Source organism: Dendropsophus ebraccatus, chromosome 2 (assembly GCF_027789765.1).
Source record: "Dendropsophus ebraccatus isolate aDenEbr1 chromosome 2, aDenEbr1.pat, whole genome shotgun sequence".
In the NCBI taxonomy this organism is placed as follows: Eukaryota; Metazoa; Chordata; class Amphibia; order Anura; family Hylidae; genus Dendropsophus; species Dendropsophus ebraccatus.
The window spans coordinates 188,630,251-188,649,943 of record NC_091455.1 but is presented as its reverse complement, the minus strand read 5'-3'; the positions used below and the strand labels follow the sequence as shown (position 1 = coordinate 188,649,943).

At 41.5% G+C, this 19,693-nt stretch overlaps 1 protein-coding gene across 2 annotated transcripts in view; it reads left to right on the top strand.

The window, feature by feature from the left end:
• VIPR2 (vasoactive intestinal peptide receptor 2) overlaps positions 1–2,756 on the top strand; it is a 68,445-nt gene extending 65,689 nt beyond the window's left edge. For both annotated transcript variants that reach the window (XM_069958909.1, XM_069958911.1), the window contains one exon: positions 1,529–2,756. In XM_069958909.1, coding sequence (XP_069815010.1) covers positions 1,529–1,702 — 174 coding nt within the window. In that variant the 3' untranslated portion in view covers positions 1,703–2,756. The remainder of the gene's footprint in view (positions 1–1,528) is intronic.
• Positions 2,757–19,693: the final 16,937 nt, after the last annotated feature.

Genomic DNA, 19,693 nt, shown 5'->3' with positions numbered 1-19,693 from the left:
CTTCTGGCTGGTCAGAGATGGTGATTGGGGGATCCAGCTAAGCCTCCTGTGACATCACACCCTGCCCTGTGATCCTATCCCAGTTTGTAGCTATTGTAAATCTATGGACAATCACATACTGTATATACCTTCACTGATTGGCTAATAGAAAGCTTCAGCAAATGCCTTCATTGTTTACCAAGAATAACTGTGTACACCTGGTAGTGACTATACTGTGCAGCTCTTTGCATCTCAGTCCCATTTATGTGAGTGGGACTGATCTGCAGTACCAGGCACAGCCACTAAAATCTGTACAGCACTGCACCTGGTAAACAGTGAATGTAACAGACTATTTAACTGGCTGATCTTGGGGGTACCACGAGTTGGACTCCCACTAATCTAGTGTTAATGGCCTTTAGTAATTATAGCCCAATTGTTTAAAAGGGTAGTTCACCAAAAATGTTTTTCAAATCAACTGGTGCCAGAAAGTGACAGAGATTTGTAATTTACTTCTATTTAAAAATCTCAAGTATTCCTGTACTTATTAGCTGCTGTATGTCATGCAGGACTTGGTATATTCTTTCCAGTCTGACACAGTGCTCTCTGTTGCCACCTTTGTCCATGTCAGGAACTGTCCAGAGTAGTAGCAAATCCCCATAGAAAACCTCTCCAGACTGGAAATAAAACACCACTTCATGCAGGACACACAGCAGCTGATAAGTACTGGAAGACTGGAGATTTGGTAATAGAAGTAAATTAACAATCTCTGGCACTTTCTGCAACAGTTGATTTGAAAGATTTTTTTTTGTGTGAACTACCCCTTTATTGGAATGGGATTGAGCTCCAATACTAAATGCAATCCATGAACTAAAGCGGAGGAGCTCTGTCTGAATAAAAGGAACCCTTTATTCTGATTAAAATTGTTTTTAAATCAACTGATGTCAGAAAGTTATACAAATTTGTAAATTACTTCTATTTAAAAATCTCAAGACTTCCAGTATTTATGAGCTGCTGTATGTCCTGCAGGAAGTGGTGTATTCTTTCCAGTCTGACACAGTGCTCTCTGCTGCCACCTCTGTCCATGTTAGGAAATGTCCAGAGCAGTAGCAAATCCCCCATAGAAATTCTCTTGCAACATAGAACACTGTGTCAGACTGGAAAGAATACTCCACTTCCTGCAGGGCATACAGCAGCTGATAAGTCCTGGAAAACAAGATTTTATTTATTTTTTTATAAAAGTAATTTACAAATCTGTATACCTTTATGACACCAGTTGATTTAAAAAACATTTTTTTTCATCAGAGTACCCCTTTAATTCTGGTTGTGCACACTTTGAATGACACTGAATTGAACATACACTTTAATGGCGAGATGTCTGAACATTATGGTTGGAAGGAATTTTATATTATGATTCATCAGACTGGAATTGGCAAGTGTTCTATGTTTTGCTTCCCCCGTGAGTTACGATGCTGCCGCTTCCTTTATCACACACTTACATCTTCTCCTCTTGTCACCACTAAGAAATATTTTTCCTCTTCTCCTCCGCCAGGTTCAAGGAGAATTAAAAAGAAAATGGGGGAGCCTTTATCTGAACAGATACTTAAACCGAGACTACCGCCTACACAGTCTATCCATTTCACGTAATGGTTCTGAATGTGTCTCTCAGTTCAAGCGAAACTCAAGGGCGCCATCCATAATGCAAACCGAAACGACAGTCATTTAACATCTGCAACTCTCCGGCAAAGGACTAAACTCTCCTGCAAAGGACTAATATGCAGATAGGAACGGCTTCAGGTTGTACAGTGAGTAAGGGCTACCGTGGCCCGAATGACCAATGGACTTTTACATGAACTTTAGGACTTCATTATAACACTTTATGCTCTATAGGCTTTTACTACCATCCCTTTATTTTCATCTAATTTATTATAACAATGTATCTTTTTATATATATATATGTCTTATGGATGTACGCAGTTTATTTGAGCATTAAAGTTTTTGTTTCTATGGACTGGTAAAAGCTGGCAATGTATTGTGTATTTATATACATTTGTGTAAATGTATGAGAAATACCGGTAGCTAACAAACCGATTTTGTCATTTATGTGTTAAACAATAGATGAATCTACAAGATGAGTATTGTATTGTAAAGTTAATGAAAAGTATCACTTCTGTGGACAGATTGTGCACGCCTTGTATATGCCATGTTCATATTTAATATTCTATTGCTTTAAAGAGGACCTGTGGTTGGGGAGTCACTATATATTTTGCTATTTGCTAAAAAAAATTTAAATATAACATTAAAAAATGCAAAAAAAAAAAAAAACACTAAAAATGCAAATAAAAATATATAGAAATACAAAAAAGGAGGCTTTTTAAGGCATGTTCTGAATATGTAAATGACCAGACAGGCGTAACAGCTTCCTGTGGAGCAGCTCCACTTTTTTGTATAAATATATCCAATGGAACTGTATAGTTTTTGTTACTCTAGTGATAGAAAAAAAAACATAAAGTAAAATACATAGTGATGTGCTCAAAATAAATCCTCTCTAAAGAAGACCTGTCCCTTTTCTGTGTTTTTTTTTTCTCCCCACAATTCAGGATTTGCTGCATGCAGTTATTTAGAGATATGAAGAATAATACTTGTTACCTCTTGGAAAGGTTTTCTAAACCTGAAGACATCGAGCACTCGTCACCGCCTCAAAGGGTCACTGTCGTTATAACTTTCAAAATCTAAATCAGCAGGGGATGTGAAATAAAGAACGTTTGCAATTTCCATTAGTTTTTTTTCCTTTTGTTATTATGCTGTAAAACAAAGTTATACTTACCAGAAATCCAGGTCCAGTGTCCTGAAGTTTTAATCTTGTGCTGGTTGAAAAAAGAGACTGAAGGGATGAAGTCCCGGCCAGTACAGAGAGTCACAGTCCATCAGTCACATGACTGCCTTCTCTGGAAGCACGCAGATGACCAGAGAAACACAGGACTTCCTGTGTGTAGACTTTTTTTGGGGAAAAAAGACAGAACACAGGAAGTGCTGTGTTTTCCATGATAAAAAAAAATTTAAATTGCAAACATACTTTATATCACATTTAATGTTGATTTAGATTTGCAAAGTTATAGTGACAGTGACACACTTTAAACATTCCCACAAATCTTTGCAATGATATTTTCCTCTTTGCATCAACTGTGAGTGCACTAGAAAATATGCTGGATAGGACAAGCACCACTTTTACAGGACCTACTGAATGTATACATATGAACTATGTTTTTTGTGACACAAGCTATTACCTCAGCTGTGGATATTAATTTATTATAGGGGTGTCCCAATGTACTTACAAACTAAACTGCAGCATACTCACCTCACCCAGTCCAGCACTCGCTTCTGCCCCAGTGCCTCTGTTTACTTACTCTGATGATGCGCTGTCCCTGCTCATGCAAATAAGTCAAACACTAAGGCCAATCACTGAGAATTCAGTGGGCTTGGAACACCATTAACAGAGTGGAGAAAGTGTCAACAAGGAAATGGAGCAGACAAAGGCGACTGGGTGAGGTAAGTATGTTGTAGGTGATATTAGTTAGTTTTTAGAGAAAAAAAAAACATTTTCAACACCAAATGTTCCAATGTGTAAATCCCGTTTTTATGCTAAACATATTTTTATAAAGCAAATGTACGAGTTCACTTAGTGAATTTTTTTTTCACTACCTGGTTGGTGCCGACAAGGAGATCCTGGTGGAGTGGTCCATTAAAAAAAAAAAAAAAACGCTGCCCAGTTTCTATAATGGGCACTGTTTTTTTTCATGTGCACTTTGGCCGACTCTATGCACTGGAGGCAGCCCAACATCCCCAAGAATAACGATATCCCTTCCCTTTGGTGACGTGGCCAGACTTGATTCCAGTGGAGGCGTGTCACCGAGGGGAAGGGATATCATTAGAGATGAGGGAACCTGGAGCATGCTCGAGTCCATCCAAACCCGAACTTTCGGCATTTGATTAGCGGTGGCTGCTGAAGTTGGAGAAAGCCCTAAGACTATGTGGAAAACATGGATATAGTCATTGGCTGAACCCATGTTTTCCAGACAACCTTAGAGCTTTATCCAACTTCAGCAGCCCCCGCTAATCAAATGCCGATCGTTCGGGTTCGGATGGACTCGAACCCAGTTTGCTCATCTCTAGATATCATTACACTGGGGGCACCTAGGCTGCCACAAGTGCCTAGATCAGGCCAGTGCATATGAAGAAACCGGCACTGATCACAGGAACAGGACAGTGGTAGATATGAGAGGTATACCAAATAGAATGGGACAGGTCTTGTCTATTACTCCCTATTGTCCATGGGGCTTTCTGTAAAGCATATCTTTATGATCAGTTTAAAAAAAATGTAGATGATACATTCAACACTTTCGCCCGGCGGCGCGGGGGTTTAAGGGGCCAGGTCCCATACACGCAGCATGCAAACTCGCAGCATGAAATCCGCTGCAGATCCGGTATGTGTGAATGTACCCTAATAAAGGATGTCCTTTGTTCAGGATACACTTGTATTATTTGACTTGAGAGTAGCGGAAAAGAACATATCTATTAGAGATGAGCGAACCTCGAGCATGCTCGAGTTGCTCCGAACCCAAACTTTCGGCATTTGATTAGCGGTGGCTGCTGAATTTGGATAAAGCCCTATAGTCATATAGTCATATAGACATTGGCTGTATCCAAGTTCTGCAGCCCCCGCTAATCAAATGCCGAACGTTCGGGTTCGGATCGGCCCGAACCCGGTTCGCTCATCTCTAATAGCTATCTCTGCAGGATCCAAGCCATCAGAGCACACAAGACAATCAACTTTAACGTGAATTGTGTAATACTCCATTTTACCTATGGTGGAGCTGTAGGGAAATTGAATACTTCTTCCACAGGTTAGACTTTACCACTGGAGGTCCCATAAAGAGAAACCCTATGATCACCTTAATACAGGGAACCCTACTAACTAAAAAGAACTATCAAAATCCAACAACCTCATTGTAAGTAAGCAAACATATAAAGAAGGACAGGTTCTCTTTAATTTCTGTGATCTGAGGTGTAGTACTTGTGATTCTTCTTTGTGCCTCTTATGACATTAAAGGGGTTATCCTGGCTTACAAAAATATGGCCGCTTTCTTCTACAAACAGCGACGTTCTTGTCCTCAGTTTGGTTGAGATTTTGTAACTAAGTTCTATTGGAGTGAATGGAGGTGAAGTGTAATACCACACACAACCTGAGGACAGGGATGGCGCTATTTATTTCTACAAGAAAGTAGCCATATTTTTTCTAATCCTGGATAACCTTTTTAAGCAATGCTTGTCATACCTCTTCTTATATGTATATATATATTTATATATGATCCTGGAGACACAGGTAGTACAGTTTTGTACTGCACTACTGTTAAACTGATCTGTAGCTCATTTCTTCATTCTTCCTTCTCCCACATTGTACAGATTACTCATTTATATTTCCCTGTTCCCTTCTAGTGCTATTGTTAAGATAAATACCAATCACATACGTCAGCCAGTAAATCAAGTAAAGAAAATATATATGTACATAGTATCATTTACTGTCACCCGATTGGCCTCATATGCATGAAAATTATTCAAAATGTCCTTTTAAGGCTTTGTTCACACACAATAAAATAATACCAAAATACAGCCATAACACTGAGTGGAAATACGTGTCCATTTTGCAGTGTACTGCCAAGTTCAAACAACGTGAATTTTCAATAAATAACATCCGTTGCAACGCTGCTATTTATTGAAAGTTAAAATAGCATTGTGTCTTATAGAATCCTGGCCAGAGTGTATACACTCTGTGTACACTCCGGGCCAGGATTCCATGCGGCCGCATAGAAAACTGACAGTGCAGACAATGTAAAGTGCGGCTCCGGCCGTACTTTACATTGCTATGGTGGTGACTTGGAATGTGGGCACACCCGCATTCCAAATCAAAACTGAAGTTCATCAGGCCAGTACTGCCGTAGTGGCCGTCGTGAACTTCACAGACAGCAGGCGTACTGGGACACGGCCATGTCACAGAACGGCCGCTGTCATAGACTGTATGAACCTTATGAGCCTTATAATGTGTTTCATTGAAGTCTAAGATGAATTGATCATCAGTCCACACACAGTAGAGGAAAAACAGCTGTAATTGTATGTGGCCATTTTTTAATTTTTTTTAAAAAACAGCCGCCATTTTACCTGTTTACACATGGTTTCATTTTGAGGTGCATAAAATGTTAAGGAAAAAATGGCTGTATTTCTTACAGATTAATTGCCCCTCCCAAAATATAAATTAGTGGATAAAAAGTGACAAATTCAAAAAAAAGGCAGAAATACAGTAGTAATTTAAAAACCAACTGAAAAAGTAAAAGGCTAGGTTCACACTATGTAAAAACGATAACCATCTTTCATAATAACGTCCGTAAAAGCTCAATCAATGTCAGTTTATTTTTAAATACCAGATATTATTTGCACAACGATACCCGCTGTTATGAAAGACAGCCGTCATTTTTACATAGTGTGAACCAAGCCAAAAGCGGCAGTTTTTTACTACTAGAAATGAAAGCCCCTCTTATACAGTTATATAACTGCTAAAAACTGTGTGTGAACACAGCCTAAACTGGACTTTCGTAAGGGAAACAACCTTTATTTACAGTGATCAGTCTATCCTGCAGGTTCGTCTTAGATACCCTTGCTGGTTATTCAAATGAGTGCAAGATGCAGTACACATGTAGAACAAGTCTGACAGGTCCCTTTAAGTTTTGAAAGGTGTTTTTTTATTAGATAATCCCTTTAAGGTCCAGGTATGTAAATATTAGCAGAGCAACCCTAGAGTTATCAATTTCACAGATCATCTATACTTAATTTACATAGTGTAATTTTTACACCATGGACAAACCTGCTGCAAAATTCAGATTTGAATGCACATTTTTCATGGACCCGTTGCAAATTTTACTCTTTGCATTAAGGTATCGATATAAGGCATGCAGATTTTATGGTGTATTTGACCATAGCGTAAAAAAAAATGACGTGCATATCCACCCTAAACATCCATTAAACCACCAAATCCTTTCGTTAGGTATGGTAGACTTTAAGTGAATGCAGAAAAAATATGTTTAATAAAGAGAAACTTTTTGATATTTTTAGAAAGTCATGAAGTCATGCATAATGTCAGCTATTTGCTGTACATGGTATTTTGCTCAGAAATAAGAGCACTCAGCCCAGTGGTTTAAAATGTTTCTTCGTGAGTCATCTAGTAAATAAGACTTGAAAATGTACAGAAAATCTGGATTGTTTGGTTACAAATAGGCTCTAAATTGTCAAGACTAAAAGAAAAACTTGCCTAGTTAGCCAAAAAAGCACTCACCTTTTATTTCTTACTCTGATATGAAAAAAATGAAAAATCCCACTGTGATTGGTCACTATACTACCATGAAGGCAGACCATGTAACTGCTATGGGGCCCATGCAACAGGGGGGCCCCTCCGGTGAGATGTGGTCTGCCTCCAGGGTAGCTATGGCTCACATCACCCACTGGCAGGGCTGCCAGCCTCTCTTGTGGCACCTCCAGCCACAAGACCCCCCCCCCCCTTACGATACACATACTCACATGACCTGCTGTAGTCCCTCAGCATTCCATCGTCCCAGCTCTCCTGCATGCCAGTGATGTCACTTGTGTGGCAGGGATCTGGGGGAACGAACACCATGGGACTGCGCCAGGTCATGTGAGTATGGTGATTCATGGGGCCCCATGATTCCTAGCTACGCCCCTAACAGTTAGGGCCAGTTCACACAGAGTAAAATTGGCAGAATTCCGCGTCGGATCTCTCTGCCGCAGAATCCCGCCTGCCTTTTGTTTCAATGAGACGGCTCGCACTCTTCCACTTCTGTGGCTCCCCGCTCAAAGAATTGACATGTCATTCTTGTTTATGTATGTTGGCAGGAAGCTATACACACCAATACTGAACCTTTTTTTTCAAAAACAGATGCATCCTCTTTTTTAATGTACACATTTCTGTGCACTCTAAAGAAAAATTATGTGTATTGATCCGTTGTTTTTTATATATATATATATATATATATATATATATATATATATATATATATATATATATATATATAATGGAAGTAAATGGACCAAAACGGATTCATGCAAATGCATCCATTTTTCCATCCGCTCCTTTCATCAGTTTTTTTTTGTTTTTTTTTTTAAGTAGTGTGAAGCCAACCTTACGCTTATTCCCATAAAAACAGTAACCACTGTACAATGATACCAAATGTAATTCAATCTGTTATAATGGTGTGCAGTTATTAAAGGCTCTTTGGTTATATGAACATCACAAGTAATATATTACAGGGGATTCTTCTATCTTGTGCATGTGTCTTAGGACAAATGAAAGTGACTTTGGGGCCTTATTTAACAAAACTTTATCCATGTCAGTCAAAGCTCATACTCCATATGTTACACTGTCCTGGAGCAGCTCTGTGATTGGCTGCTATTTGCCCCTTTAATAACATTTTGTAAATATGTATATTATTTTTTTTTGTCTGAAAGGAATTTACAGGTTCAGTAATTACATTAAAAACTTCCGGCTTGTGATTTAAACATCAGTGAATTCCTGTTTCTAAAAGCATGGGGGTGTTTTTTTTTCTGTTTTAATAAACTGGTTTGTAAGGAATTTTGAGTGTTCTGTTGTTTACCATTACATTACTAGACTAAGAAACACAATCTATTTATTTAAAATTTTTTGCCATGACCCCGTCAAGCTGACAGGTAATATTAGAAAAGGTGGGTGGAACACAAGCTGTCTGTGCCAGAAGAGAGAACAGGGCAGGGAAGTGTCGATAGACGTGCAGTGATGGGGGAGCATGTGGGAGGTGAGTTTTGTTTTTTATTGTACTTACCTAAAGGGGACTACACTGGGGGCCATCTACTAAAGTGGAACTATACTGGGGAATTCTGCTAAAGGGGGACTACACTGGGGGCCATCCACAAAAGTGGAACTATACTGGGGGAATCTGCTAAAGGGGGACTACACTGGGGGCCATATACTGACAAGGGGACTACACTGGGGGCCATCTACAAAAGTGGGACTATACTGGGGGCCATCTGTTAAAGAAGGAATACGCTGGGTGCCATATACTGACTGGAGGCCATCTACTTAATGGGGGACTACACAGGGGGCCATCTACTACAGAGAGACTACACAGGGGGCCATCTACTACAGGTAGACTACACAGGGAGCCATCTACTAAAGGGGGCTACATAGAGGGCCATCTATTAAAGGGTCTGCAACAAAGGCCATCTACTATAAATGGACTACACAGGGGGCCATTTACTATAGGGGCACCTACACAGGTGGCCATTTACTATAGGCTGACCTACACAGGGGGCAATCTACTATATAGAAAATGCACAGAGGGTGCACTGATGCGAGAGCTCATCGCATTACAGTCCCGCGTCAGTGTGCCTGTGCACTGGGGGGAGGGTAAGGTTGGGTGGACAGCCCAGGGCCCAGGGTACATTTAATCCCCCACTGTCTCCAACCCTTACCTTTTCCATTACCCTTTTTCTATCCCTTTACCCTCCCCCTGCCCCCTCAACGACCAACGTCTTGCTGTTTTGTATTTCATGTTGGAAAATTTTATAAAATCTTTTTAAAAAAAAATTTTGTCTCATGTAAAAGAGACTCCATTCCTTATAGTTGCCCTGTTTTTTGCTTCCAATACATCAATTCAAGAACTGACTATTCACCGTCTGCCTCCCTCCTTTGACCGACGCTGGATTTATCAGGTAATCATTCTTATGGTGGTTTTACACGGAGCGATCATTTGCCCAGATCGCAAGATTAACGATTTTGAATGAACGATGTTTTTTTTTATAACGATCAGCGTTTAAACGGAACGATACATCGTACGGAAAAATCGTTATGCGATCGTTTTGCGATCGCTTAAGCCTATCTTACACATAGGTGAAATCGTTGAAAGAATGTTTACACGGAACGATCTGCAAATTTTTTGTGAACGATCAACGACGATTTGAGAACATGTTGAAAGATCAAAATAAACGATTTCTCGCTCGTCGCTTGATCGTTCGCTGCGTTTACACGATTATCGTTAGAATTCAATTGTTATCGTGCGAATTCGAAAGATAAATCGTTCCGTTTAAAACCACCATTACCCTTCTCACCATGATATACCATCAATAGAGACCTTTTTATTAGGCTTATTAAGTGCTAGTTACTCTATTTCGGCATTAGGGAACAGCATAAAAATATTTAAGCAAAGAAAATATTTAAGAATATTTTGGAAAATTTGTATGACGACTAAGTGGTGACCTAGTTATGTAGAAATAGACCGAAGGTCAATACAGAGATCTCTCCCATGATTTATTTATACCCAGGACTGTAGCTACAACAAGGGGGCACCTTCTATGTGTAGAGGAAAGACTCTTCCTATATCAACATAATAAAGGAGACTCCTTACTATAAGAGCAACGAGCAGTAGCTGAGGCATGGACTACAACTAAGCACTTGACCCCGTTACAGGCTGTAGTAGGTATGCTGCAGTGTGCAGGACATACAGTAAGTAAGTTATATAGGTGGAGTCTGGTGCGGGGAAAAAAGAAGACAACACCAAATGAAAGGGGAACTAGACACTTCCTGACAGTATAGCGCACAGGCCACTGAAGATGAAGGTAAGTTTCTTCCTTCATTCTCGGCGTCATATCCAATGTTAATACTAATTAGATGTTTGGTGCAGTGGGGGCAGAAATATCACCCCCAGTGCACCCCCTGGCCCACCCCCAGTGCCCCCCTCTGGCTGGGGCAAAGTCCTGCCCCCAGTGCACCAAAATGCCTAATTAGCATACAAATTAAATTCCTAATAGCATTGACACAGCGCAGAGACTTAGGGTACTATTACACTGACCGACTACGGCCCGATCATTTTAATAAACTAGCAGATTGGCGCTCTTTTACTGGACCTTTTAGACGGCCCGATAATCAAGCAGTAAGGGCTGCATGGACATTGTTAGTGATGTCCATGCAGCCCTTGACCAAACACCTGACACCTTATCTCTCCCCGCTCCCGGTCTTTTCTCCTGTGCTCTGCAGTTTCCAGATCAGGCCGCGGCCTGTGATTGGCTGAGTGGCCTGTCAGCTAAAAGGCCACTCAGATGCTGCAGACGCCAGGGAAGATGCAGAGCACAGGAGAAAAGCCCGGGAGCGGGGAGAGATAAGGTGTCAGGTGTTTGGTCAAGGGCTGCATGGATATCACTAACAATGTCCATGCAGCCCTTACTGCCAGATTATCGGGCCATCTAAAAGGTCCAGTAAACGAGCGCCGATCTGCTAGTTTCTTAAAATGATCGGGCTGTAGAGCAGAGAGAGGTAAGGTGTCAGGTGTTTGGGGAATCGTCAGCCGTTGGCCGCACATTGCTATTATATGATCCAAACCTAAGACAACGATCAGCCGATGATTGTTGTCATCGGCTCATAGTTGTCTCTATTACATGGAGCGATAATTGGCCGAATTGGTCCGATTCGGCTTATCATTCCGTGCAATAGGACCTCCATCCTCAACGCCTTGTGCACAATAGAGAAATATCTGACAACCACATGTTGCTGCAATGCTGTACAGATCACTTTACAGCCACCTCCAGGAAGTCTCAGCTTAGTTTTTAGCCCCAGTGGTGAGAATGAAAACTGCAAGATCTCAGGATTATTTAATAATATAGATAGAAAAATGGAAAATTAGAAATAATGTCATCAAAAATTCTAAAAAATATATATTTAACATAAAAACATTATTTAAACCATAAGTCATTTCCTGATAACACATTCCCTTTAAGGTGCTGGTTGTGTGTCTGAGAGCTCTGATACTGTCAACTCATGTAATGTTAGATTGCACAGTGTACAACATCTTATTTTGATATCAAATACCATTTCTTGATATAGACTACAGTCCTTTACGAACAAGGATTTCATTGCATATATATGGCAGCAAAGATTGGTCTGGCAGGTTTTTAGTTTTGATATCACACTTTCACAGTCTGTAGGTCATGTTCATTTAATTCCTCTTAATTCATCTGATTTCAAAGGAATCTGAACCCAACGCTATTGCTAGTAAGTGGCAGTAAACACGCTGATGTCACAGCATAGTTCATCCTTTCAACCTCTGTTTTTCTCAACCTGAGGGTATATGGATACAGACATAGTTTATATTTCTCTGATTATACAAAGGTTGACAATCTTTGCCATGAACATCCTGAATTGTCTAAAGATGTTGTTGACTTTTAAATGATGGTTTGCAAGGTCAAACCAGGGAAGGCAAAAGTGTTGAATCCGGAGAAGTGTCCTCAAGAACTACTTAATAGTATCCCTTACTTAACCCAAAACTAGGAAACACCGGCACAACAAAAATTGTTTCTGGTTTATTAAATATAATGGAAATAAATATTAGCATACAAAAACTGTTTATATATATATATATATATATATATATATATATATATATTATGTAAAGCAGGACCTGATCAAGTAAGGTTTTCAGTTTCTGAATTAGAGGAGTCATTTTAAGATTATGAGCCCCAAAATGTATAGACACACACACACACACACAACACACACACACAACACACACACACACACCTTACTCTTTACAATTTATAACAGTGTTTTGGACATCCCCTGCCAAGCTCGCACACCCTACAGGAATTGATCTAGACAGTGTGTTTGAAATTTGAATAGCTTGTTCTATACAGGTAATAAAAGTAATTGTTTTGTTAGTTTTTAATTGCTTAAATGTGACGGGTGATAAAAACTTAAGCCGCATAATAGTTAAGAAGCGGCCAAAAATAATGCAGGTGTAATGCTTACCTCTCTGCACTCCCCCGGTGTCCTCTTGCCTTATCTCTGGGTCCCCAGCTGACCACAGCCACCACCACAGATGAACCCATCTTTGCAGTGACAGCCAATTACTGGCCACAGCGCTGTCCCGCCTCGGTCAGCGGGGGACCCAGAGATAAGGCAGGAGGACACATATAGCGTGGAGAGGTAAACATAACGGGGGAGATTTATCAAACTGGTGTAAGGTAGAATTGTCATAGTTGCCCCTAGCAACCAATCAGATTCCACCTTTCATTTTTTAAAGAATCTGTGAGGAATGAAAGGTGGATGGTTATTGCCAACTTCCAGGAAGTTATGCTTGTCTCACAGCAATGAGCAATCTGGGAGGTGTAAGTACACACATAGGAGCACACTTACCAATCTGCGCCACGGAAAAAGTGCAGGTTTTTCTTCTCCGTGGCCCATGCCAGCCATAAGCCTATGCCAACTGTAACATTTTCAAGTTCGCAGCCTCACAGAGAATGAAAGGTAAGCTCTATTAATTTTAGGGACAATTATGTCCCCATTCTTAGAATAAGTGTTGGTTCCAGCAGTCGGACTCTCACCGATCAGCTTGTTATCCTCTATTCTGTGGCTAGCGCATAACATAAACAGACCCCGTTAAATATAAATGTTGAGTTTGACATGAATTTTTATGAGGCGGACACATGTATACCAAGGGGCAACTTTCTAGTGTGCAGAGGTTGCAGTCACAGCCGAGACCTGATGCCTAAGAGACTCAAGCCTATCTACAACATAACGAAACACCAGCACTATAGAAAGAACATGACAGATAGGAGCCCTGTCAAAAATTTTGCACTGGGCCAAGATTACTCACTTGCATGAAGAACTTCCATGGTTAAAGTTTTCATTAGAAGGAATCACAGTCTTTAAATATTCATCTTTTACATCATTCCTCCATTAAAGCCTTTGTCGTGCTCCATAATAGATGGGTATGAAGGTTACTCTGAGATCTGACGGCAGATTCAGACATAGCCGCTGTGAAAGTAGGCTTTACTCATAATGCGGAAAAACTCAGCAAATAAAAACACTTTTTTTCATCATATAAGAGGACAATAATTTGTCAGTACATGACAAGGTCATAACTGGGAGGAGTTTAAATAAAGGGCCAATTGCTGTTCAAAGTCCAAAGGTCCCCATACACCTTATACTTAAAATGATATCATCACCCCCTTGTGCGCTTCTGTGCAGTGGACAATATCACCTAGGTGGGGCCTAATGGCAGTTGGGTAATCTCTCTCTTGGGGGAGGGGCCCAACTACTGTGAAGCCCCGCCTAGGTGACACTGTCCACTGATGTAATTGAGCAATTTTAGGGCAAATAGAAGACACAGACAAGTTTTATACAGGTATACAGTATATCAGATGAGCAGCATCTGAGCTTGTGGATGGTGCAGAGAACCTCATACAGAGTAATGGGGGTGACAATATCACTTTAAGTTGGCTGTACCCAATTTATCCAAGGTTTATGGGGCTCTCCCATAAACAGTCTCTCCCAATTTCTAGAGCCTTGAGAGGTGTCCAATATGCAAAGCTCTGAAAAGTGTCCAATATACAGAGCTCTGAGAGGTGTACAATATACAGAGCTCTGAGAGGTGTCCAATATACGGAGCTCTGACAGGTGTCCAATATACGGAGCTCTGAGAGGTGTACAATATACAGAGCTCTGAGAGGTGTACAATATACGGAGCTCTTACAGGTGTCCAATATACGGAGCTTTGAGAGGTGTCCAATATACGGAGCTCTGACAGGTGTCCAATATACGGAGCTCTGACAGGTGTCCAATATACGGAGCTCTGAGAGGTGTCCAATATACGGAGCTCTGACAGGTGTCCAATATACGGAGCTCTGACAGGTGTCCAATATACGGAGCTCTGACAGGTGTCCAATATACGGAGCTCTGACAGGTCTCCAATATACGGAGCTCTGACAGGTCTCCAATATACAGAGCTCTGACAGGTGTCCAATATACGGAGCTCTGAGAGGTGTCCAATATACGGAGCTCTGACAGGTGTCCAATATAAGGAGCTGTGACAGGTGTCCAATATACGGAGCTCTGAGAGGTGTCCAATATAGGAACCTATGACAGGTGTCTAATATACGGAGCTCTGAGTGGTGTCCAATATACGGAGCTCTGACAGGTGTCCAATATACGGAGCTCTGAGAGGTGTCCAATATAGGAACCTCTGACAGGTGTCCAATATACGGAGCTCTGACAGGTATCAATATAAGGAGCTCTGATAGGTGTCCAATATACGGAGCTCTGAGAGGTGTCCAATATAGGAACCTCTGACAGGTGTCTAATATACGGAGCTCTGAGTGGTGTCCAATATAAGGAGCTCTGATAGGTGTCCAATATACGGAGCTCTGAGAGGTGTCCAATATACGGAGCTCTGAGAGGTGTCCAATATAGGAACCTCTGACAGGTGTTTAATATACGGAGCTCTGAGAGGTGTTTAATATACGGAGCTCTGAGAGGTGTCCAATATACGGAGCTCTGAGAGGTGTCCAATATACGGAGCTCTGACAGGTGTCCAATATACGGAGCTCTGACAGGTGTCCAATATACGGAGCTCTGACAGGTGTCCAATATAGGAACCTCTGACAGGTGTTTAATATACGGAGCTCTGAGAGGTGTTTAATATACGGAGCTCTGACAGGTGTCCAATATACGGAGCTCTGAGAGGTGTCCAATATACGGAGCTCTGACAGGTGTCCAATATACGGAGCTCTGACAGGTGTCCAATATACGGAGCTCTGAGAGGTGTCCAATATACGGAGCTCTGAGAGGTGTCTAATATATGGAGCTCTGAGAGGTGTCCAATATACGGAGCTCTGAGAGGTGTCCAATATACGGAGCTCTGAGAGGTGTCTAATATACGGAGCTCTGAGAGGTGTCCAATATAAGAACCTCTGACAGGTGTCCAATATACGGAGCTCTGACAGGTATCAATATAAGGAGCTCTGATAGGTGTCCAATATACGGAGCTCTGAGAGGTGTCCAATATACAGAGCTCCGAGAGGTGTCCAATATACGGAGCTCTGAGAGGTGTCCAATATAGGAACCTCTGACAGGTGTCTAATATACGGAGCTCTGAGTGGTGTCCAATATACGGAGCTCTGACAGGTGTTTAATATACGGAGCTCTGAGAGGTGTCCAATATACGGAGCTCTGACAGGTGTCCAATATACGGAGCTCTGAGAGGTGTCCAATATAGGAACCTCTGACAGGTGTTTAATATACGGAGCTCTGACAGGTGTTTAATATACGGAGCTCTGAGAGGTGTCTAATATACGGAGCTCTGACAGGTGTCCAATATACGGAGCTCTGAGAGGTGTCCAATATACGGAGCTCTGACAGGTGTCCAATATACGGAGCTCTGAGAGGTGTCCAATATACGGAGCTCTGAGAGGTGTCCAATATACGGAGCTCTGAGAGGTGTCCAATATAGGAACCTCTGACAGGTGTCCAATATACGGAGCTCTGACAGGTGTCCAATATACGGAGCTCTGAGAGGTGTCCAATATACGGAGCTCTGACAGGTGTCCAATATACGGAGCTCTGAGAGGTGTCCAATATACGGAGCTCTGAGAGGTGTCCAATATACGGAGCTCTGAGAGGTGTCCAATATACGGAGCTCTGACAGGTGTCCAATATACGGAGCTCTGACAGGTGTCCAATATAAGGAGCTCTGAGAGGTGTCCAATATACGGAGCTCTGAGAGGTGTCTAATATATGGAGCTCTGAGAGGTGTCCAATATAAGAACCTCTGACAGGTGTCCAATATACGGAGCTCTCACAGGTGTCCAATATACGGAGCTCTGAGAGGTGTCCAATATACGGAGCTCTGACAGGTGTCTAATATACGGAGCTCTGACAGGTGTCCAATATATGGAGCTCTGACCCTCTGACAGGTGTCTAAAATACGGAGCTCTGAGAGGTGTCCAATATAGGAACCTCTGACAGGTGTCTAAAATACGGAGCTCTGAGAGGTGTCCAATATAGGAACCTCTGACAGGTGTCTAATATACGGAGCTCTGTGTGGTGTCCAATATAGGAACCTGTACTCTTCCATTTGCACTTGTGGTTACAAAGTCACACGAAATATACTTTTCCGTATGTAAAGGTTTCACTAACCCGGGCGACAATACATCGGTATAGGTGTGTGGCGGCATATCATTTACAGTTTTATACTCTTTGCAATTACATAACAATGATAAGTACAGACCTCAGGAAACCATTCAATGGTGTTTTGAAAGCAAAATCAGAAGGTTTCTTGGAAAGACTGCTACATAGAACACCTAATATCATTAGCGGACTATAAAGAGGAAACATTAAAGGAAAAGCCCAATAAAGTTTTAAAAAGAGTCAGGCAGGTAGGGGGGTTGCAGGATCTTAACAAACAAATTATAATTATCCATCCCGGTTCCCATTAGCTCCACTCCTGGGTCTGGCTGACAGCTACCGGCCTCCGGCAGCTCCTCCAGCTGCAACATCACAGACTGCCCACTCAGCCAGTGTCCCGCCCCACTCATTGATTGGCTAAGCGGGCAATCCAACGACTAGGTACATCACATACATCTGTCAGCAAGACCCGGGAGCGACACTAGGGGTGCACAGGGATGGGTAAGCATACTTTTTTTATGTTTCCACACGCCCTTACCTTCATACCCCGAACTGTTTCAAGTAGTTGTTATGATGGAGTTGGACACATTCATTGTTTTTCTACCCGGATACTTGTTCAATGCAAGATATCTTCAACCATCCATAAAGCGCATAGGATCATGAAGTGCGATACAAACACACCTGACGCATTTTGGGTTAGGCACTGTGCTACTCGCTTCATATCTTGCATTAAACAAAGAAGCTGAAGCACAGCCAAGTGACCTGTGGACTGGTGGAATCATTGGGTATGGACTGGTTTCCAGTCATGGTTACTTGTTGGACCCCTGTTAGTTGCATTTTCCATATAAATATAGTGTGAACAGTGTAGTATATTTGGAAAGAAGTGGCTGTGACTATGACTTGACTGAGCGTCTCAACAATGATAATGTGTTACACAGCTGTCCCGTTACTCTGCATTGACTGGCTGTGATCTAGTTTATCATTGTCAGTGTTATAACTGAGCTGCTCCTCCATCTTGACAGTAATGATACCTAATACACCATCTAAAGGCTTCTGCAGGTCTATACATCACTATGGAGAGATCAGCACTGTTGCAGGCATCATACTGTATGGAGAATGGGAGTGGGGGGGGCGGAGTACCTTTTTTCTTGGACTAATATATTAGAATTTAGATAGTAAAGGGGACTTGACAGGTAATTTAGGATGACAACCAGGGTTTTCTGCTCAGAATCAATACTTCTATCAAGTCAGTGGATCTTAAAGGGATATACACATTACAGACAGATGGGAAATATAAGTACAGAGGCTTTCAGGGGCTCATATATGCTATATATGATTCAAATGTTATATGTTAGGGGAGTGTCCTATAAAAATGAGCGGGAACTAAAGCATAAAAATGTTGGAATTTCCCTAATATATCTTCTCAAAGGATGGCAGGTATCAGACATGCACACAAATGTAGATATACTCTAGCACATACACACACTTAGCTGCGTTCACACTACGTATATTTCAGTCAGTATTGCAACCAAAACCAGGAGTGGATTGAAAACACAGAAAGGATCTGTTCACACAATGTTGAAATTGAGTGGATGGCCGTCATTTAATGGCAAATATTTGCTGTTATTATAGAACAACGGCTGTTATATTGAAATAATGGCCGTTATTTACTGTTATATGGCGGCCATCCACTCAATTTCACCATTGTATGAACAGATCCTTTCTGTGTTTTTAATCCACTCCTGGTTTTGGTTGCAATACTGACTGAAATATACTGACTGAAATATACGTAGTGTGAACGCAGCCCCCTACTGACATTCAAACGCACAAATAACCCCACAAATGATACATATATTTACTATCTCTCCTGATTTGTTTTCACAGATTCAGTTGGGCACAGCAGGACATGGCTGTTCCAGCCAGCAGTGATGCTATAGCTGTGAAGATCTGTATATAGGTACATTTCCATTCCCTCTATTCAACTGAAGGGGCAGTATACATTAGTTCACATTTTTAGATTTGCTACATAGTATATCGCAGCATACTGCACCATTCTATGCAGATTCTTTTCCAAGCTGTATACATTCTTCTCTTGGGGGGAGTCTACAGGAACCTACATGGGACGATGCCACATGGCATGTTTTGGAGGAACCGCATTCGATGTACATGTTCTGAATACTACCTCCCGTATACCCACAAACCACAAATGCTGGGTGAAACCATTGCCCTAAGAAGAGGGACAAAAAGGAAGGGTTACAGGGTTACAGGCTTGTCAACCCCAACCCCCCCCCCCCCCCCCCGCACACACGCACACACGCACACACATTTTTGTATGCTAATAACCAGATGCATTTGTGAGCATCGTTTTGATGCGTTTTTTCATTGACTTCCATTATAAAAAGAGGGATTAAAACGCATCTTATTTTTTTAACGTACAAAAGACGTGGTTGACCACATTTTGTGTACGCTAAAAAAAAAAAAGATGCATTTTGATTAGAGATGAGCGAGCCGGGTTCGAGTCCATCCGAACCCGAACGATCGGCATTTGATTAGCTGGGGCTGCTGAACTTGGATAAAGCTCTAAGGTTGACTATATCCATGTTTTCCACATAGCCTTAGGGCTTTATCCAACTTCAGCAGCCACCGCTAATCAAATGCCGAAAGTTC